The sequence below is a fragment of the Balearica regulorum genome, chromosome 12 (assembly GCF_011004875.1).
Source record: "Balearica regulorum gibbericeps isolate bBalReg1 chromosome 12, bBalReg1.pri, whole genome shotgun sequence".
NCBI lineage: Eukaryota > Metazoa > Chordata > Aves > Gruiformes > Gruidae > Balearica > Balearica regulorum.
The window spans coordinates 802,826-824,508 of record NC_046195.1 but is presented as its reverse complement, the minus strand read 5'-3'; the positions used below and the strand labels follow the sequence as shown (position 1 = coordinate 824,508).

At 56.6% G+C, this 21,683-nt stretch overlaps 1 protein-coding gene across 1 annotated transcript in view; it reads left to right on the top strand.

The window, feature by feature from the left end:
* The first annotated feature begins 6,146 nt into the window (after window positions 1-6,146).
* The window catches only part of RBPMS2 (RNA binding protein, mRNA processing factor 2), a 29,231-nt gene continuing 13,694 nt past the window's right edge, over window positions 6,147-21,683 (top strand). Inside the window, exons 1-4 of the mRNA XM_075764376.1 lie at window positions 6,147-6,545; window positions 19,063-19,140; window positions 19,787-19,825; window positions 20,403-20,465. Coding sequence (XP_075620491.1) covers window positions 6,486-6,545; window positions 19,063-19,140; window positions 19,787-19,825; window positions 20,403-20,465 — 240 coding nt within the window. The 5' untranslated portion in view covers window positions 6,147-6,485. The remainder of the gene's footprint in view (window positions 6,546-19,062; window positions 19,141-19,786; window positions 19,826-20,402; window positions 20,466-21,683) is intronic.

The window sequence follows — 21,683 nt, the reverse complement described above, 5'->3', positions numbered from 1 at the left end:
CGGGGTGAGGCGAGTGTCCTCAGAGCTCAGCTCCATCGGCGCTGCCAGGAGCCGCTCTGAAATGCCCATAAAAGCAGCTTTGCAGCGATCCAATGCGTCTGAGCAAACATTTGTGCACACCTCCGAGCCCTTGTCTTTCTCAGTTAGCTTCAGCTCGTCCTCCTGGGGGAAGGCAGAGCTGGAGAAGACGAGCGGTGACGTATGGAAAGGAATTAAAGTTTGAAAGCGCTCACTGCCGTCCTCAAAGCAGCTACTCCGGGCATGTGATGTTGGATGATGAGCCCTGCTATTCCCCTGCTCCTCATCTCTGCCCAGCACCCACCGGGCCACCCAAAATCCTGCGCAGCCAGGATGGGGCTACATGCGTCCTGTTGTATTTTGGTAGCCAAATAGCAGTCCCCAGTGCCAATTTTCCTGCCGTGACTTTCATCCTCTGCCCTTTAGTGGTGCTACTGAATCAGTCCTGGGAATGTCATGGGTTTTGGAGGGGAAGGGGCCAGCAGCACCTCGCTGACCTGACCAATTTGGGGCACGGAGCAGATGCCCCGAGATGTTGTTCTGGCCATTACCTGGGGTGACCTGCTGCTCTCCTGCGTTCAAGCTTCCTCTTACTGCTCCAGAGTCCTCACACCTCTTACGATGATGTTGCCTCTAACTGCACTTGGCATGCCCACGCTCCAGAGCCACCCATTCCTTCTCCCAGGAGGAGCGATGTGTCCTGCAGTTAAATACAGCAAAAGAACTGGGACCAGCAGGAATCTGAGTGGTTTGACTGGGCAGGAGCAGCCCTCCGCCACCTGAACTTTTGTGGTGCGTAGGACTGGTGTAGTAGCCACGTGGCATTTGGTCCAATGCGTGGAGGAGGTTGGGAGCTGCTCTTCAGCCTGGCCTTGGCCAAGTGCCATCCCCGCTGTTTGGGGACAGATGGGCTAAAGGAGGTTGTGGGACAAGGAGGAATAGCTGGGTAGGCTCTCTGTTGGGCAGAGATGGGGACTGGGAGGTGGGGGAACCGCAGAAGGGGCCAGTGGAGGGTCACCAAGGAGCTGGGTTTGGTTAGTTTGGTCAAAAGAAGGTTGAAAGGGGGTCTATTAGCAGCTTACAACTCCTAGAGGGGTAGATACAAAGATGGTGGAACTACACTTTCTTCCATAGTGGCAGATGATATAACGTGGGGCAACAGCCACAGATGGTGGCTTGGGAGGGTTGGGTTGGGTGTTAGGGAAGACTTCTTCCCTGCAGGATGGTGAAGCCCTGGGATGGACACCTGGAGAGCTGGGGTTGCTCCGTCCTTGGGGGTTTTCAAGCTAGAACCGACCTGATCCAGTGCTGGTGACAGTCCTGTGGGCTGTTGGACGGGAGACTCCGGAGGTCCCCTCCCTCCATCGCTGTGTGATGCTATAACAAATCTCCAGATGTTTAGATGCCGATCCATACCAAAAGCAGCGTCTCAGCCCTAAAGCCTCCTCCTCCCTGTGGCCAGAAAGGTCTCTGAGAACTCACCCGAGGTCCTGTAAGAGCTTTTGGTGACACCAGCACCCAGCTTATACATGCCTGTCGCTCACCACGGCAGTGTCAGCCAGCCCCATGGCACTGTGGGGTCAGCTGGTCTGCACTGCTCACTTGGAAATCAGGGTTTCTCCACATCCCGTGGTTAGTGGTCTCTTTCCAGCCGGTGTTGCTGGAATAATTTACCAGAAAGACTATAAGGGCATGAGACAAGAGCAGCTGGGATGGATGGGGTGGTGTACAGGGATGTCTCTGGGGCAGGATGGAGGACAGCAGCAGAGCAGTGCTAGCTGCCGTGGTCCAGGGAGACGTGGGGCCTCCCGGGCAAGGACAGGAGGAGGAGAATTTGGCACCAGTGGTGAGCAGAGTAAATCCTCCCTTCACCATACCTCAAACACGTTGGAAGTGGCACAGGAGCGTCCTCTCTGCCCTGGGAAAAGCGCCAAGGCTCAGCTGCTGTCCCAGATAAGCAGTGAGAAACAGCAAAACAACCCAGCGCCTCATCCAAAGCTTGGCACAGCCTGCGATGGGCTTGGGGGTAGCTGGGACCCAAGGTACCCCCTATGACAAGCCCCATGGTCCCCGAAATGAAACTTTTTGCCTCTCTACAGATGGATGAAGGGGTCCTAGGATCACAAAATTAACGGGCAGCAGATAGAGGATGCAGGAGCCCAGCCAGAGAGAGACATTGCTCCATTATTACCCACAACCAGGGAGGAGCTGGACCACGCTCCTGGCTATCCTGTCTCCTGCGCCGGTGACCTGCTTGTTCAAGGGTGAGAAAGAGCCCTTGGAAAATGTTAAGCTGAGAAACAGTGTGCAAAAACACTAGATTGCTTACAGGTGGTTGTCATTTCAAGTCCCGCCTTGATTTCTAAGCTGATGACTACCTGTTTCTATCACAAGTTACTTAAGTAACCCCCTCCCCAGGACCTGCTTGATGGTTGTGAGCACCTCACAGCTTTTGCTGCCTTTCCTTGGTAAGGGACTGAGGTTCCCATTGTTTGCAAGGCAGGACAGCGTGGTTGGAGCTGCTTGCATGGGACGTTGTGGCAGGGCAGCTGGGGACGTGCTGTCCATCCTCACGTATGGAGGAGACCTGGAAGTTGTTCTGGAGATGGAGATGTTGATTTCCAGCTGGCAGTGACTTGGCTGGGGCTCATGGCTTGGAGGCCTCCCCAGCAAGCTGCTTTCTGAGCCCTGCCATGTGCTTGTGGTTTTAGGTGGGCATCGCTGCTGAGTTACCCCACACTTGCAAAGAAGGTTACAACACTGCAAGTGAAATGCGTATTCAAATGACCACAGGGGACCATGCAGTCTTGGGCATAAGAGTAACTTTTTGGTCTCACTTAGGTGCGTATCAGGAATGTGGATTTGGCTTTGCTGCCAGCTCAACCTCCCCAAACAGGAACTGAAGTGGGAGAGGTTGGTGGGTGTAGGCTGGATAGTCACAGCATCGCCTCTGCTCTTCTAACTACATCTCAGTGGATGTGGTATGGCAAGGACAGGGCCTCTGATGCAGACCTTGGCTAGGCTGCAGAGGTGGATGCTGTTGGGTGGTAGATGCCTCAGAGTGAAAAGTGTTGGTGTGAAAATACATTGCTGTAAAACTTGGATAAGCACGGTCCAAACCAGAGTGTCACCCTGGTCCTGCACTGGTTCAGCTGACGTGGTCTCAGATCACACATTTGCAGCTGAGCATCTCCACATGGAAGTGGAGAACCACCCAAAGAAACAATCCTCAGCCCAAAACCACTGCAGAGACATCATGGTGGACTGGCTCACCTGCACAAGCTGGTAGCAGTGACTGCTTTATTGGTCCCACCTTTGTAAGCTCCTGGGGGCAGGAAACATCTCCTCCGTGTGCAGTTGGTCAGACCATCAAGGGTTCCACGTGCTGACACACATGCTACTTTGGGAGGGGAGAGGCTGCCTGGGTGTCACGTTTGTGGGGACATCAAAGGGACTTACGAGCCATGGGATGTAGGGATGCTGCCACCACGTACAGCTCTGAGAGGTGGTCGTGCAAACAGGATGCTCCTCTCTTGCCCAACAGCAACATGATGAACTTGCATACAGAATAAACCACAGATTACGGGCCATCAGGCTGGCAGTGATGTGGTGGACCCACCGTTGTTGCCCCAGCGTGATGGATGCAGCAGCTCTTCCGCTTGCGGTGGGTGTTTTTCCTGCTGTGGAAGAGGCGGCGCGTTTCCTCCGCGTGTGCATGCAGCGCAGCTTCCTTGGGGGGTCTGGCAAAAACCCGCTGCTGCTTCTGACCTCCACCCCTTTGTGTCTTCCTCCGCTTGCCGCAGGCTCTGCAGACCCAAAGTCTGTAGAAAGTAAAAAAAAAAAACAGCCCCCAAACACCGAGAAAGCTGCATGAGGATACGCTGGTTTTTGCTTAATTAGCACAGAAAGCAAATATTCCTGGTCTTCATCGGGACAGGCTTGCTCTGAGTCTTTTTGGCACGGCAGGCAACGCTATTTTTGGGAGTTATTCCTGCGCAGCCTTACGTTGGGGGTGAAGTTATGGTGAAGCACAGCATCACTAAAGACCAGAGAAAGCCCTTGCTCTGCTGAGGATCTGGCTGTGCTGTGGGTGGACTGGGGGCTCCCACCGTGGTTTGGCAGGGCCGGGTGTATTCTTTGTGTGAAAGGTCTCCAGAAAAACCACCCTTTAGGACAACAGTGTAAATAAGCAAATTGGTTTTTTGTAATTAAAAAGTGACGTTTCCCCCCCCAAAAAATTCCTGCAGGACCTGGCAGGGGTCAGGCTCTCTGGCTTAGCGGCTTGTTACACAGCCTTGCAAAAAGAAATAGTTGCTTTGCTGCTGTCTGTAGGAGAACTCAAGACACAAATCCACTGTACCACGTGCGAACAGCTGCTGCTGCTAAAAGCCCTAACCTAGAAAGCAAGGAAACGCAAAGCCGACGCTCCCAGGAGGATGTTCACGTTTCCACCCCTCCAACATACCTCCTGTGATGAAACCACGCGGCCCCGCAGGCACTTGCTTGATGATGGGAACCACCTCGGTGATGGTGCTGCCTACATGTCCTCTCCAGTGCTGGACCCGGAGCTCCTTGGGTTGTGCTGGGCAATGCTTGTGCACGGGGAACGCTGAGTTTAGGGTTAAATTTTCATGGGGAACCTCTGCATAACCAGGTGGCAAAGCAAGTCAGAGGCTGGGGCTTGAAGAGGGCGGTAAACCCAGGTGTCAGTGGAGAAATCAGCTGTGATTGCCCCCAGCCACGCTCACACCTCTTCACAACGTGCACATGAGCAAAACGTTATCCCTGAGCTACTGCTGGAAGGAAATGGTTGCTCAGAGCCAGTTGAGGACTCAGTTTGATTTTTGAAGTGGCATTCAATGCGGTTGGGACAGTGCAAGCCATGGGTGCACTGGAGCATCTCCAGCCATGGCTGACCCTGGCAAGTCAAGGATTGGGAGCACGCATTGCTTTGGCAGCTCGGGGGGGCTGTGGGACCACCGGGGCAGGGTCAGGCTGATGTGTCCTCTCATTTTTACCCAGCCTTGGCACCGAGGAAGCAGCAAGGACTGGGTACAAGCAATGCTGGTTAAACTAACGTGTCTCAGATCCCCTGAACATCCCACTTCGCTGGTTGACCCTGAACCCTTGGGGTTTTACACGTTTGCCTCGCACAGTGACCAAGCTGTGGGATGCAGCGTGCAGGAACGAGCCACACGCCCCATTTTGTGCTCCCGTTACACACCCCCAACTGCAGGCTGCCCTTTTGCACGAAGGCCTGGAAGAAGGCAGGACCCTCTTCATCCTGTCCAGCTGCCATAGCAGAGATGGGAGTGCATCGGGCTGCTCCCTGGGCACGGTGGGGATCTCTCTGCAGGCTGGCACGCCGCTGCATCGGGGAGCCGGGGACCCTGCCAGAGCCTGGCTCCGACCCGTGCCAACCTCCCCGCCTGCTTTGTTAGGACGAGGTTGGTTAGGCGCCGGTGCAGGCAGGGAGAAGGGCAAGGAGATGGACGTGCCTCAACCCTACTCCTCCTCCCGGGCCGGAGAGCAGGGCTGTGCTCCTGGCACCCACCGGCTGCCTGTGGGGATGCGGGGCTGCTCTGGCAGGGGGAACTGGGCTGCTGTGCTCGGAGATTCGGGGATGCTCTTCTGGGGTCTTAGGGCCACTGTCCTGGGGGATGTGGGGCCACTGTCCCATGGTTACGGGACCCTTGTCCTGAGCTCCTGGGGCTGCTGTTCATGGGGCTCGGGGCTTTCATGGGGGCGCTACCGAGATGCCGTCCCGGGGCTGTGGGGCTGCAGTGCCGGGGCGCTCGGACCCCCGCGGGGTTCGGCCACGTCCCCCCGGCCGCCCCGGGGATCCCGGGAAGGAGCAGCCCGGCCCCGCTGCGGGTGGAGAGGCCGGCGGGCCCTTTAAGAAAGTCGAAGCCCGAAAGTTCATCAAAGTTGAGAAAGTTTTTCGTGGAAAGGAGGGGGGAAAAAAAAAAGAAAAGAAAAAATAAAATAACTTGAGCCCAACCAAAAAAAAAAAAAAAAAAAAAAAAGAGCAAGCCCCGCACCCCCCCGGGGGGGGCGGGCCGGGCCGGGATTGGCGGCGGGCGGCCCGGGGGCGGCTCCGGGCAAGCGGGGCGGGGGCGGGCGGGTCCCGGCCCCGCTGCTCGGTGCGCGGCGGCGGCGGCGGCACCGGGAGCGGCGGCGGCGGGGGCTGGGGCGCGTCGGCCCCGCAGCTGCGGCTCGTTGCGCTCCGCTCGGCCCCGCTCCGCCCGGCCCGGCCCGGCCCGGCCCGGTCCTTAACAGCGGCGCGGTCCCGGGACGCCGCATGTGAGCCGGGAGGGCAGCGCCGCCCCGCACCGCCCCGCACCGCCCCCGCGCATCGGCACCGCACCGGCACCCCGCTCCCGGCCCGGCCCCGCGGAGCTCCGGAGCAGCCGGCACCACCCCCTCGCCCCGTCCGACCCCCCCTCCCCTACCCCGTGCACCCCACCATGAGCAACCTCAACAAGGACACCGAGCACACCAACGGCAGCGGGAACGTCGAGGAGGAGGTGGGAACCGGGTCGGGGAAACGGGGATGGGCGGCGGGGATGGAGGGCGGCGGCGTCGAGGAACGGGACGGGGCGGTGGGGATGCGGCGTCGGGGAGCCGGGGACGGAGCGCAGCGGGGAACCGAGGATACGGCGTCGGGGCTGGACCCTCAGATCGTCCCGGGGACCGGAGGCGGGATGTCGGTGCCGAGTACGGAGGCGTCGGGGAGTACGGAGGCGTCGGGGAGTTCGGAGCGCCGGGGCAGCCCGGGCAGGGCGCTGGGAGCTGCTCTCGGGGCTGGAGCCCTGGGGAGGGGGTACGGGCTGGATCGGGGCTGGGGGCCCCCTCGTCAGCTCCGTGTCCCTGTAGGTGTCCTGCCCCCAAGCTCCAGCGGCTGGAGGGCACCGGGCTCCTGCATTGAGGCACTGCTCTGCCCGTGTGGGCTGCTAGGGACGCGCTTGGACCATGGTGGTGCAGACCCTGCCCTGCTCCCCGTGTACTGGCAGCCCCATCGGGGCTGGAGGGCTGTGAGCTGCCCTGCCACCAGTCCCCTTCCCCCTAGGCAGCCGTTGCAAGCCAGAGCCTGGATGCTGCTGGACTCTGTGCTGGGAGGGCTTGCGAGGGTCGCTTGTCTGTAGCCACATGCTGAAGCTGCCTTGCACGTTTGCCCTCTGGCTGTTGGAGCCGCTGGCTGGGCGTTAGCATCGCTGCTAGTGCAGCGCCTCTCTCATCGCGCCCCTTGAGCAGGCATTGGCGCAGTGGGTCACCAGCCACCCTCCATCTTGGAGACGGTGCTGGAAAACGTCTGGCCTTGGTAGCGTTTTGCTGCAGTCCTCCGCACCCGGCCCTCGGGACCGGGGAGGTGCTCTGCCCCCCTCCCCTCGCTCTCCTCCAGCGTGCCGTGCACTCGCACCGCCGCAACATGGCGTCTGGCTTGCTCTGCCACCCGCTGGGGCTGGGTGGTCCCCATGCACCAGCTGTCTTGGGGCCATCGCGCCCACTGGTCTTCAACCCTGGCGTGGGGACCTGGGTAATGGGGCGGAATGGATTGGCAGGCAGCGGCCGTAGCGTTTCCCTTCCCTGTGCGGAGTAGGGCTTAGGTGATGCGATGGGACGTGGATGTGATGCTGCTGGTGACATGTTCCAGCCTCACTGGGTGGCACTGGTGTGGGTGGGTAGAGAGACAGAGCACCTGGGGCCCTGTGCCGCTTCCCCGGTGCGGGGAGGCTTGGTACCAGGGGGTTTCATGGGCCATGCGCGCGTGCGCAGAAGACTCAATGCGGATCCTTGATCCAATTATTCACTGGCCTGCAAAGCTCCCCGAGGTCGATGCCACTTGGCGCATCCCAGCAGTGTCGCTCCGGCTGGGCTGGTGCCTCGCGGGTGGTGGCCGGGCGAGCTCTTGGTGCTGGGGCAGAGCTGGTGTGTTGCCCGCTGCCGGGTGGTGGTTTGGCCAAGTGGGTTCTGGAAGCTACTGCGTTTTGGGAGCCTGGAAATCCTAGCCCTTTGGGGAAGCCGATCCTCCCCGGAATGATGCTTGGTAGCCGGAAAACTGAGTTAAAGATTGCATCCCTGGGGAACGGGGCGGGGGTTGAACAGAAGTGGCCCCTGCTCTCTATCCTGCTGCCTTTGGGTGTATGTGGGGAGGGGGACTTTCCAGCCCAGCCTGCTAGATGGTCAGCAGTCTTGCTGGGTGCATTTGGCACCCTACACCCAGGGGTGTCGCGAAGGACCAACCAGCCCGGAGGTAGCTGAGGATGCTTGGGAGGTGGTGGGACCAGTGTGGGGCTGTTCCCATCCCTGATGGAGTTGCTGTTGGAAAGCCCTCTCTGTGCCAGGATCCATCACAAACAATGCTGTGGGCAATGAGCTGCAGGTTGGACTTCATGGTGGCCGCTCTGAGCTTGTGGGAGCCCTCTGAAGGCTTGTTTTTCCTGTAGGTCCGCCTGGCTGACCAGGAGCCATTCTTCACTGCAGAAGAAGCTAATGGTGGCACAAGGAGTGACCTTGCGTTCAGGGTCCCAGCATGGTCTGGACAGCTTAATCCCACATGCCACCTGAATTCTTGCCCAGAGCTCCCCTCAATACAGAGCAATGAATATGTTTAGTGTAAAGTGGAATCCTTCTGTCCCAACACACGCAGGAGGGAGTGCTGGAATATCTTCCCACGCCGTGTGGATAACACTGCCAGATCCTGGCACTGCGGACACTCCTCCATTTCCCTCCCCCCCTACCCGTAAGCCTCCTTTGCTGCCTCCCCGAGCGTTCGCAGCAGGGTGCTGTGTGCCCCCAGATACTGCAGGGGCGAAGCTCCCAAATTCAGCTTTTCTCTTTATCTTATCTGCAAGCCCCTGGATCTCGTAGCCCCTTCCTGCCCGGTGACATGTGGAGGACAGGAATGCCTCTCACTCCTCTCGAGGTCGTTAACGGGAATGTTAAACAAACAGGGCCTAATGTCAGTCCCTGCTGTTCCTCACCAGACACCTCCCCAAACTCGATCCCTCCCCGCTTGCTGCTATCTTCTGTTTAGTTTTCCAGGCAGCCGCCAATCTGCGTGACAGCATATGTCCTGGCGCTCCCGAGGGGTAGTGCGAGACGGGCAGCTGCCTAGGTGCTGCGCACCCCCATCGCAGGCAGAGCTTTTCCCAGCAGCCGGAGGAGCTTGCTTGCTTAGCACGGATGCTGCATGTTGTCTTCGTGGCCGTATTGCAATAAGGACGTTGCGCGTTCGCCCTGCTGTCTTGGGTGTCTGATGCAGAAGTGTTGCTTCTGCTCTGGAAGTTCATCCTTGCTCTCCCAGGAGGTCACTGGAAAGTTGTAGGAACCTTGGGAGCGGGGGTAATCTGGAGCTGGGGTGGATGCCCAAAGTAGGCCTGTGGTTATCCCTTGTGTCTTCTTGGCCCCTACATGACGGAGTGTCCAGTCTCAAGGGCCTGCTTGCAGCTCCATGGGTGGTGGTTGCTGCTGTTGTGGGCTGCTGAATGTGGAAAGCATCAAACCTGAGGTTGTGCTGGGTGGGCAGAGCACAGGTGAGGACTAGGAGAAGCTACCTGGCCACGCTCTGCTGGGAGAGGATTATCTTCCCTGTTGGTCCACAGCAAGGCTGTGGTGTTATCCATTGATTAGAAAATGCGCCGTTAGGGGAGGCAGAAGGCTCTTGGCCTCCAGACAGCCTCCTGGGTAGTGAGTACTTCATCCCTGTTGCACGCCAGGGCTGCCAGAACCACCCAGGAATGCCGCTGGTGAGCAGCCTGTGCTACTTGCTGGATATCTGTAGCACTTCATGGACTGATGCCAGGCATCTCTTGATTTCTGTAATCTCTGCTTGAGTGGACCTAGATACCTCTTGCATGCATGGATTCTAGCTCTCTGACTTGAAACAAATAAGGTTAATATAATTTCTGAAGTCAAATGACTCTGTGATGCTGCTCTTAGCTACAAAGATTTTGAGGCTGTAGTAGTTATGATCACCACTTGCTAATCTTCTTGTACTCGATCTGGCTGAACCAGGATGGTGCTTCAGAGCTGTTTTCATGCATCGTAAAAGTCCCCTCAGTGTTAGATGCAGCTTTCTGTTAGTGACAGATTGTTGGCTGAACAAATACCCTGAAGTCACCATGTACACGAGGTTCTGGGAACTGGTGTGTTCCCAGACCTCTTCTTGGTCTATCAATGAGTTGCTCTTACTGGGGGAGGGATGTGGGAATCTCCCCATCATCTCCTTGTGTCCTGGTGACTCTGTAAATACCCTGCAAAGGAGCCTCCTTCTCCTTTCTTGCTCTTTCAAATCTGAGTTTCTTAGACATGAGCCTAAGTTGCTTTGAGCATCAATATCCCACCTAGTCTCCATGATGGGGTAACTCTTCTTCCTCTTGCTACCTGAATGTGTAGTTGGTCTAGTAAACAAGACCCAGCTTTAGAAATGAGTCTTCCTCCCTGGCTGATCTGAGGAGTTGCTGAGCAGAGCTTTCCCTACCTGGCCTCAAAATGAAGGGGTTTCTGGTGGTGCCTGCTGGAGTTACGAAGGGCCAAACCCAAAGGCTCCCTTGCCAGCAAGGGACTCTGCTTTCCTCTCATCAAGATGGGTAGAGAAGGAAGCATGCCCTTGGAAATGTCTGGAAGGTAGCTAAGAGTGTTTTGGGCTTTGCTGTCCTTCTTCATGCCTCTGCTAGAGGAGCTGGCACTGTGTGAAGTCAAGTATGACTCTTGCTGGGACTGGTATGGAAGGCTTTTGGAGCCCAAAGATTCTTTGGGCTTGCTGATGTTGGTCTTGCCAAGTCGTGAAGATTGAGCTGCTTGGATCAGAGCAATGCTGCTGCCTGTCCTGGCCCTACAGGTGCCTGAGGGAAAGGCTTGAAGCCTCACCTGGGCATGAGTGTGGAAGCGAGGTGGTCAGCACCTCACCTGCAGTGCTCGGCACCCTCTCTCCAGGAGTGCCAGGCAGTAGCTGGGACCCAGTGGCCTTCACAGATCTGGAGGTGAGTGGTCTCAAAAGTGTGTTCCTAGATATGCCTGTAGATCACAGACCACCCCTGGAGCAGGAGAGTACCTTCTGAAGCAACAGCCACCATTTCGTGAGGATGGCTCACGTGGCAGAGGCTATAAGTGGAAAGAATTCATTTGCACATTCAAAGACCCATGCGGGATGGCTGAAACTGGATTCCTCCTGATGCCAAGTGCTGGGCAGTTGGACCTGGTGAGGGAGCAGGGCAGTGGGACGCAGCCTGGTGCTGCTCAACCTGGGCCATGCTGAGGTGCATCAGCGTAGCTGTGACCCCCAGCCAGCCCCACGTGTCTGGTGAGAAGGAACCTTGCCCTCGGCGTGGCAGAAGTGGATGCTACAGGCTTGGGAAGGACACTTGGACCACTGCGCCACAGCATCATGGTGTGGTTGAGAGGCTGCCTGTCCCACAACCTGCTGTCCCCTCCTTGGTTCAGCCCCACCAGAGAGAAGTGTTGTGTTTTGATGCTTGGGATGATGGCTGGATGGCAGGCAAGTGTGGAGCTAGAGGCTTACACAAGGTCTGGGCTATGCTTGGTGTGTCTGGGGCCACGAGGCTTTCCCTGGCCCCAGGGCTCTCCGCTGGCTCTTGCTTGGAGACTTGAACGTGGATGGTGCTGAGTCTTGCTCTAGTGAAGATCATCTCCTACGCCTGCCCCTGTGAACAGGGACAAGATGTTGACCTCTGTGTGCCCTATGCCAAGGAACACTCTCAAGCCCAACTGGCCAAATGTTATCCCTGTGGTAGGGCAGGGGGACAGATCATAGATATGAGATCCTGCCTACAGCCTTGCCTTGATGTGCCCAGTGGCTTCCTGTAGAGGACAATGACATGAGGCTGCATGTGCTAGCCTTGCACATGCTCCTGGATCTCCTTGATCACTGAACCCAAGCTTACCTGGCTGCAGGCTGTGGTCCTTGCTGGAAACCCAAGGACCCAGTAGGGCAGTCTTACCCATGTGGAGGATCTCCAGCCCTGCTGCGTAGCCCAGAAGAGGCTATGGAAATGCTGCACCTTCTAATTTGGGATGGTACATTCCCGCCTGCGCTGCCAAGGATCTGGGGATGGGTTCTTGTATGAGTGTGGGGTCGGGTCTTGGTATGGGGCCGTGTGTCAGAAGCTGTTGGCCTGGGGATGTGTGTCCCTCCCATCTGCTTTCAAGGGCAAGAGGCCAGTGTCTGTCTGAAAGCGGGTCACCTATAGCAGTGGCTTGATGTGCGGAGCAAGCTATGGACTTGGAGACAGCACCCAGCTCCTCTGCGAGGTACTGCGGGAGGGAAGGAAGCTTCACCTCCTGGAGTCTCCTTGGCTAGGATGCCAGTGGGGACCTGGCTGGGACATGACCTGTTTCTAGCAGTGTCCTTAAACCTTGGACTGTGTGCCGTATCCATTCTCGCTATGCGCTTTGCCCTGCTCCCTGATGGTTACCTCTGCCTTGCCCTCTATGTTGTACAGGCTGGGTGTCTGCTTGGGGTCTGGTGAGGAGAGTGCCCCGGGGTGCAGAGGGAGATCAGGGCATGGCGCTGGTTAGTGTTGGCATTTCCGACCCATTTTTGGGTAGCACAGCCCCTCCCCACTGCCTAGTGGGCCTGTTTTGCCAAGAGCTGGACTGATGCAATGGTGGCTCAGTCCTGTGGGTGCTTGGCATCTTAGTGGTATCCCCAAAGGTCTCCCTGTGGTTGGGATGACACTCCAATAACTTTTCAGCTCACCATCACTTGGGTTTTGTGGAAGACTTGCTTGGTGTTGGGCTGTGGAGATGCCAGACATGCTCCATGGGGCTGTGGCATGCCCAGCAGCCTGCTGCCCCATATCACGTTGATTTGCAGAGAGGTTCACGTGCTTCTGTAGATGTGTCCTGGCTCTGTGGGCAGAGGAGGCACAGGACTGAAAAGTGGCTGGGAATCACCTTATGGTGGGGCGAAGCAGAGAGAGATGTACTTGCTTAAGGACCTGAGGTGAGAATGTACCTCATGAGGGTCCTGCATCCAAACCAACGTCCTCTGCACAGGGCAGAGGCTGGCAGGAACTTGTCTCACCTCCATGTCTCCTGCCAGGAGAACAAATGCCTGGGCGCAGGCAGGAGGAGTGGGTCTGCAGCAGGTTTCTCTGGTGTGAGAGCTGTCCCTGTGGTTGAGGTCCATGGCTCCAGCCAATGGTGAAAGGTGTCTGTAGGTCTTCAAACATCAGAGGGTAGCAGATGTGCTGCTGGGTTCCTGGAGTCAGGGGCTTAGTGCAGTGGGCTGGGTAGTGCACGCATGGATGTGAGCGTCCTTCAGCGTATTGGCTGTGATACTTGTGCATGTCTCCTCTAGCTTAGCAGACCTCTTGCCAAGGTGGAAGGCTGTGATGGCATCCTGAGGGTGCTCAGCCAGCATCTCCTTCAGCTGGGGAACCTCTGGGGAGTTGCTGGGTTGGCCTCCACAAATGTTTCAACAGCTTTGAACCCTTGCTGTGGCTCAAGTTTCCCCCCCCCCCCCCCCCCCGCCCTGGGTGCCATCCCTTCCCTGAGATCCTGCAGAGACACAGGGGAAGGGGCTTGGTAGTGGGGAGCAGGGGTGAGTCTCCGTTGCAGAGCTGCACCAGCAGCGCTTCTTCCGCTGTGGCCGTGGACTATTCTTGGGTGCTGCCCCGTTGTGCCTGGAGTTATCGGCACCCATGTGCTTCCTGCTCCCTTGGGCATGGGCTGGTGCCTCTCCCTGCTTCCCCCTCGCTCAAACGCCTTCCTGCCCTGACCGCAGGGGTGGCTGAGCCCCGTCAGCATCCCCCCTGCTCGATGTGGGGGAAGAGCAATGCTGGGGAGCGGCTGATCCAGCTATAAGCAGTGTCGCGTATGAAACACTCTGGTTTTTGGGACAAAACGCTTGGGCTTGCTTGTGGTCAGCTTGCCTTCCTCCCCTCCGGGCAAGCAGGATGTTGGTCCTTGGGTGCCTTTCATGCAAAAAGCTGATTTCAGAGGGAAATGCCTGAAGCCTTCCTTGCCTCAAGTGCTGGGGGAGGTTCAAGGTCCTCTTCCCCTCTGGGGATGGGTGAACATCTTTCCAGTGGGGGGTGGGGGGGATGCCCAGCGGCTGCGGCTACTTGGGGCCTCCTGGCTCGAGCAGCTCCTGGTCTGATCCTGCACCGGGGCTCAGTGCTGCCCGCCGGCCCTGGGAGCTGCCCAAGGACATCAGAGCTCTGCCAGTGCTGGAGCTGCAAGCAGGCAGCCAGCTCTTGCAGTGTCTCTGCTGTTGAGCCCTGTTGGTGGTGGTTGGGGGGAAACTGAGGCACAGAACGGTGAAGGAGCCCGTTCCCCTGGGCGGCATGCCCCGTGGCACCGGGGCTGTCCCTAGCACAGACCGGCCATCTCTCTCTCCCCCAGTTCTCCCCTCCCCTGTGTTTCCTGGGAGTTTGATGTGCTGAGGAACAAAACTGCCCAGGGCTGCACCTGGGTGCAGCCATTACGGCGGCAGGATCCCTGTACCCCACGTCCCACGCGGGGCGGTGAGACCAGGGTGCTGCCCCATTTTTAAGCCCGGTGCCTGGGCTCCCAATTGTTTCCCTCCCTGCAGCCCCGTTTTTGCAAGCTCGCCTCCCTGCCTTTCGCTGCCGTGCCTTATAAGTCCCGGCAGCCTCTCTGCATTCCAGCGGCCTCGCGTCAAGTGGCCCTTGCCACGTTGCGGTGGCCAGGACCGGGGACTCTGTACCCCCTGCCGTGGCTCTGCTGGCGGCTGCGGGTGCCTGAGGGGCACCCTGCTGGGTTGCTCTCCCATGGGAAGAACTGTGGTCCATGTACCTGAGCTGCTGGGACCTCAGGGTGGCTGCCCGGAGCGGGGATTGCCTTTGGGATGCTGCGGCAGAGCTTGTCCTTGTCCTCAGCAGGACGGTGTGGGGGATGTCCCTGCCGCTGGTGGTGTGGGGAGAAGGCTGGGTGGACATATTGGTGTGAACGAGCGGGAGATGGCTCGTCTCCAGGGGAAAAAAAACCCCAGCATGTAGCTGGGGGTGGCTTCCTGGAGTGGGGGGATGTACGGTGGCCCAGTGTGGATGAGGCACTGGAGCACGTTGCTGCTGTAGCTGACCTCGGATGTCTCTTAACCACTGGTGGTAAAGGCTTGTGTGCTCCAGATGCTGGGAGCATGGCCCCAGGACCCCGCCAGGTTTGCGGGGCTGGAGTGACCACAGGTTGTGCAAAAGCAGGGCTGATCTTGTGGAAGGGGAGAGTCAGCCTCACTGGCTTCTGGGAGGACTTGGAGCAGTCTCTTAACAAAAGCTCGGTGTTGGAGACCTACCAGCAGCGCAGCCTTGCTGGAGGTGGGTACTCATGCCTTTGCATCTAACACTTCTGACATAACTTGACCCGTGCTGGACTGCAGGGCAGTGTCTGGCTCCGCTTGGGACTCCCTCTCAAGAGCTCTTATTTAAAAGCAGACATGACCAGGAGATGTGGGTGTTGGAAGACCCATGCTGACCTCCTGGCAGTGCTGGAGCTGTGGTAGGAAGAGGCAGGTGTTGCTGCTTGGCTTCTTTAAAGGCTTGGTGCTGAGTACGTGGCTGTGCTGCAGTAGGTGTGTCTCTGCTGGGAGACACAGCTGTGTAAAGACTGCTCTAGAAACACTGAGGACTCAAGCACTCAATGGGTTTGTCCTTGTCCCTCCCTCCTCCAGCATGGGAAGCTATGCTGGGATCCTCCCTCCCTAAGAGATGGCCTAGGTCTTGTCCCTCCTGGCACAAATCCTGTTTTCCATGGCTCTCCTCCATCTCTGCCGGGTGTTTGGACCGGGGACATCCCCAGAGGGGACAGGGATGGGGAAAGGAAAGCGTTTTCTGCAGGGCCTCCAGCAGCGTGACCCTGCTGGGCTGTCCTAGGCAAGGGCTGCTCCCTGCCCCACGGCCCCGCTTCTCTCCCCGCGTGTCTGCAGTGAAGATCAGTTGTCCTGGGCGAGATGGGGTTGCTCTCACTTGGTAACTCATCTTGAGTGGCTGGTAGCAGAGAATAAGAGCAAGCCAAAGAACAAGGTATTCCCGGAGATCTGCTTCTGCTGTATCTTCTCCAAGCTCCTGCTGAACACATGGTTTGGCCCAGAGGGTTCCTGATTTAGCCCTGGATAGATGTTTTGGTTGGGTTTTTTTGGTCCTTTTTTTTTTTTTTTTTTTTTTGTCCTGTGGCTCTTACAGCTGCTCTGTGGGCAGGCTGAATATCTACATGCAGGGCAAATATATTTAAGCAGAAGCTTGCCCTCTCTTGGCATGTTGAGTGTGAGGGCTGGAAGCCTGGATTCATCAGCCCTGGGTGGTCCTAGTGGCCTCCCAAAGCCTGCAAGACTTGGGCTGCAAAGGGGTGACTGGAGCGTCCTGGTTTGGTTAATCCACTGGTAGATGCTCGTCCAGACCCTGTTGCCCTCATCTACAGAAAACCAACCACTTGGTCTTATCACTTCTAAAAAGCTTTTCTGAGCAAGGACCTTCCTTAGTCTGTCTCAAGACCCTTGGGGAAACCTTGTTTGAAGATGTTAGCTGGTGGCAATCGGGATCGCCTAGGTGTTCTCTGGGGCGATGCCAGCCCTTGGTGGGTGCTGTGGGTTGGATGGGATCCCCCTTCCCATGCCGTGTTTGGTGACAGACTGGACCTGGAGGCCAAGAGAAGCTTTTGGCCTCCCATCTCTTGCTCCCACCCTTGGCAGCAACTTATGGGGCTGGCGTTGAGAGCTTATGACCCCTGACAAAGATGTTTCCTAGGCACCTGCGTTGCTCTGTTCAGGCTGTTGTAAGGGCTCCAAGTAGCTGACTCCCCCTTCCCTGAGCAACCGCTCATCTTCCGTTCTGTCACGCCTGTCGCAAGGACTTACCGAGCAACGCATCACGGGACCACTTAGAGACCCAACAGGGATGCAGATTTCTATCTGCTTGGAAGAAACATCCATTCTGGGGTCTGAGCACATTCAGATCCTGAAATATTGAAAAGGGACGGTGCTTTCACATGGCTGAGGCACGTGTGCGCCACCACAGTCCGCACAGTCTTCCCCTGCAAGAGATGGCTGTGCGTCTTCTGGGAACGCACCGCAGGCGCTCTATGTAGCTCACGGTGACGTGCAAGCGCCAAAGCCTTCAAGGCAGCCAGCAAGCCAAGAGACAGTGCCATTGCTCTGTCTGGGCATGAGGTAGCCCTGGAATGACGCATCAAATGAGGGGCTGGGCTGGGTGGGGAGGCTGTAGGACTGAGCCTGGGCATGGAAGGTGTTTCTGGAGTGCTCCAGAGAGCATCCTGCTTCCCTGGACAGGGCAAAGCAAAATCTGGGGGGTGTGGTCGGGGCATCTGTACTGAGGGATCAGGGGACGCGATGGGAAGGATGCCAGTGTTGGAGGGAAGGATGCTCAGTGGTTGTGTTCTCCAGCAGCCTTGAGAGATGCCAGGCTGGAGAAGGGCTCCACACACTAACAGGGGGTGATAGCAGCCCACTGGGGTGTTCACCGGGTGGTGGCAGCCCTTTGTCTCAGCATGCATGGAGAGCAAGAGGGGCAGAGGATCCCAAGACTTTCATGATCGATGTCCATGCTGGAGAGCTGAAGCTGCCCCCCCCGAGTTGATGTGACGGGTGTCTGCCCTGGCAGGACTGTCTTGGGCGCAGGAGCTCAAGGGGGAGTGTGTTTCCTCCCGTAAGTAGGAGAAACTTCCTTGCCTGGAGGTCCCTGAATCTGGCTGCCCCCAAAGAATTACGAGGTGCAGAGGCTCTGCTGCATGCTCTTGTGTCTTCAGGTGGCCACTGTCGCAGCCCAGGAGCAGGGCAAGTGTGTGCTGCTTGCTTTGGTGGAAAAAGAGGTTTAATGTGGTGTTGGGTACAACCCATTCCTTCTGGGGAAGGGGAAATGGCTGAGCAAAAACTAAAGTGTATGAGCAGAGGGCTTCTGCCCTGCAGATGTAATGGGGTCACTCCAGACTGGAAACATGCCAGGAGATGGGCTCTGGCTTAGGGCTCCTGGTCCTGCTGTGTGTTTTGCAGCACCTAAAGCATCTGGCACTGGTGCCTTTCTGAGTGTTTAGGCATCAGTGCTGACCCAGGACCTTCTCCTGGCTCAGTGGGTGGCATCCCCATGCAATGAACAGTGAGAAACGCAGAGCTCCATCTCATTCCCAGAGCCTTCTGTCTTCCCTTGCCTTCGGTGTTGGCCGAGCTGTGCTTGTGGTCTCCTGGTCCTCGTTAATGATGGCTGGTGTCTTGGTGACCTCTGTTGCGCACAACTTCCCTTTCCGGTTCTGTGCTGATTTAAAAGAAGTTTTGGCAGCGTCATGATGCTGCTTCATATGGAAACAGGATGCCAGCTGATGTTTCCCAGTGCAGGGAGAAGGTGGCCGTGATGGTCTGACTGTTGAGCAGAGTTCTCCCAGGCCATGAGCCTTCAGCACTGTTTCTTCTTCCTGGCTATTCACGTGAACTATTATAGATTTTGACACGTTATCTATTGAAGTCTTCCTCTAGTACTGTATTTTTGCTTACATGTGCTGAGTGCATTTGGACTTGGTACATGACTTCTACAGCTTGGAAAGACCAATGGCCTTCATGGACTTGGTGCAGCACAGCTGGCTTTTGGCTGGGCGCAAGACAACAAACGCTGTAAGAACTGTTTGGGAGCGACTTCTGAAGGGTCTGATGTGTGTTGGTGAAGGAGCTGGGATGGACCCAAAAATCATCCTCCCAACAATGTTCTGGGGCTTTTGCAGCAGTCAAAAGATGTGTATAGCAGTGAGGTGTTTTTTGAAAATTGAGGTCCAGTCAGAGACTGTGGGGCAGTTGTCCATACCCTATTCAACCCAGACTATTCTGCTAGAGTCTGAATTTTTGTAAACGTCTAAATCCTTTGTGGAAAGGAGGAAAGGACTGGGTATATTTTATCCTGGACAATGCTCCCCTAATGTAGGGAAGGGTTGGCGCCTGCAAGGCCACCTTTGGTGCAAGGTGTCCTACTCTAACTGCACCTAACTTCTACACTGTGCTCCGTACTTCTGGTATGGTACTAAGCACTTCCTTTCAGTAGACCTTGTTGACTTCTCTCCTAGGTACGGACGCTGTTTGTCAGTGGCCTTCCTGTGGATATCAAGCCCAGAGAGCTCTACCTACTCTTCCGACCATTCAAGGTAAGGAGGTCTTCAGGCTTGGTCTTTGGTGGGAAAGATGCTGTCTTGTGGCCAACCCTGCAGCAAAGATCTCTGTCAGAAGGAAGCAAGGATGAAGTGGGAAGGTAGGCCTTCTGTGAAGGCTTGAGGAACCTGGTATGAAACCAGAATGGTATCCCATGGCTTGTGCTCAGCTGGGTAACCTCCCCTGGAACCTGCTGAAATCGTGCTGTCTCCAAGCTTGATGGAGGCTGCTTGGTCAGTCCTGCAGCTCAGCTGGACCCCCACTGTCCATCCTTCACTAGATCACCACATGGGCTGTCCTTGGGGGAAGTGGGGTTCCCTTGTTTGCACTCTTCTAGCACAGGGTGCTCTCTGGGCACTAGCCAGGCAGGGCGCTCACCTTAGTAGCATGATGAAGAGGTAGAAAATGGGTTTTCTTCCCAAAGGGCCAGAATGGACTAGCTGAGATACCTGCTCTGCCCTTAGACTAATCTCATTGTTCTCCTTTGGTGGGAAAGAGATATGTTGTTGTACCTACCGCTGCCAACCCTGCCTTGCGAAGGGTTTGGTGCTGCGGTAACTACTGGACCTGTCATGTCATGTCTTGGTTGTAGCTCGGCTCCTTCAGGAACCTGACACTGACTTGCTTTCTTCCCTTCTCCAGGGTTATGAAGGGTCACTGATCAAGCTAACTTCAAAGCAGGTACCTCCTTCTTCCAGCGTGGGTATTTTTGGCTTTTGCTAGAAAACCAGACGTGCCAGGAGAAGAGGGGGGAACAGACACCATTTTACTGTGTAAAGTGTTGTCTGTGTTCAGCACCATGTATACAGCTGGGTTCTGCTCACCCCCACCATCCTGGTGGCCCCAAGCTCTCAGCACGTGCTGAAGGGGCTCTATGTCTTCTATTGATGGTCAGGGCTGTATGGGCTGGGTGAGACCTGATGCTTCAGTCTCAAACCCTGTGCTGCCAGAAACCTTCCCCTTTCCCATTCTAATCAAGGCAGCAGTTCCCCTTGTGGGCAAGGGGCACCTTTGTTGGAGTCTACCTGGGTGAGCCGTACCCCCACGTGTAGGAATGTCAAAGCATTTTGGTGTGGTGGGAGCAGATGTGGAGCAGGAATCTTGAGATGATGACTTCCAGTTCTGCTTGAAGGTCCTCTGTAGCTTTAGATGGTCTCTTCTGCTTGCTGTAAGCTGTCTGGGGCAGAGCGGGGGGTGGCAGGGTAGTCTGAGGAGCTGGAAGAGGCTTCCAAACTGAAATCAGCATTATTTCTTTTAGCCAGTTGGTTTTGTGACCTTTGACAGCCGGGCTGGTGCTGAAGCAGCGAAGAACGCCTTGAACGTGAGTACCTGATGTGTTGGGAGGGCTGGGGGCCGTACACCCTGCTGGAGCTGGACCTGGAGCTGTGGGCTAGAGCCATGCTTGCCTTGTCTGTAGCATAGGGAGGGTCAGGGTGTCTTAGCTGTGCCCTCGAGTATGGGACCTAAATGGTCCTGCAGCATCCCACCATGGAAGCAGGAGAGCTGTTTAAGGCTGATGTCAGCCTGAGCAAAAGGATGCAAAAAGATGTAGTTTGTGATCACTGGAAGACTGCTCCAGGGCCTCCGAGGGTGTGGGGAAAGAACAGCTACTTCTTTTCTGGAGCTGACGTGCACCTCCTTACTCAGCAGTTGGCCTCTGGTAACAGGATCCAGGCTGTGAATCCTGTTCCTTATCCATTAAGTGCTCCCCCTGTATGGGGAAGAGTGGTGGACGTCATTGTCGAGGTGTGGCCAGAGCTGCTCTTCAAGGAGCTTTTCCTCCTGCTGTCTGCACTGAGGTCGGGGCTCATCATAGCTTGGCTTGAGCTTGGCTTGGGGTACCTGAAGCAAGCAGACCTTCTCTGGGGAACCAAGCCTTAGCAAACAGATGCCCCCAACACCTTTCTTCTCATAAGTGGTTCCAAAGCATATACAGGCATAGGGCAATACCCAGCTGATGCCCTGTAATGTTCTAATGAGGCATGTGGAGCTCAACTTGTGTTTAGCATCAGCTTTTTGAGGCTCTAGGTCAAGCTCAACTGGCTAGCTGGGTAGTGAAGCAGGCTCATTGCAAAGCTGGTCTGCCGTGTGGCTGTAGGTCTTGCTTGGTGGCCTCGTTAAAGCCTCACCTTACCAAAAGCCCTGATGAAAAGTGCATGGCGGTTCAGCAGAGCAGGTCCTTGTCCTGGACTTGGCATGCCAGGACCTCTGCAGCCAGAAGGTACCTGCTTCAGAAAGGAAGGAAACCACCCTTCCCATGCTGCTGTTTCCATGGGAGGACATGAGACAGGGCCAAAGCTGTCTGGTACAGGCTCTCTAGCATGATCACAACCTTTCCAAATTGCTGCAGCTCAAGAAAAAGACATGAGGATGATCAACGTGGCAGGCACAGCCCACAACTATCTATCTCCATCCCATGTGGTCTTGCAGAAGTTAGTGAGATCTAGTCAGCAAGACATGCTGATCTGGTTTTGCCCTGCTGTAGACCTTGCCTTGGGCAATGGGGCATGTGCTAGTGTCTCTGCCCAGGCTGGCAGTC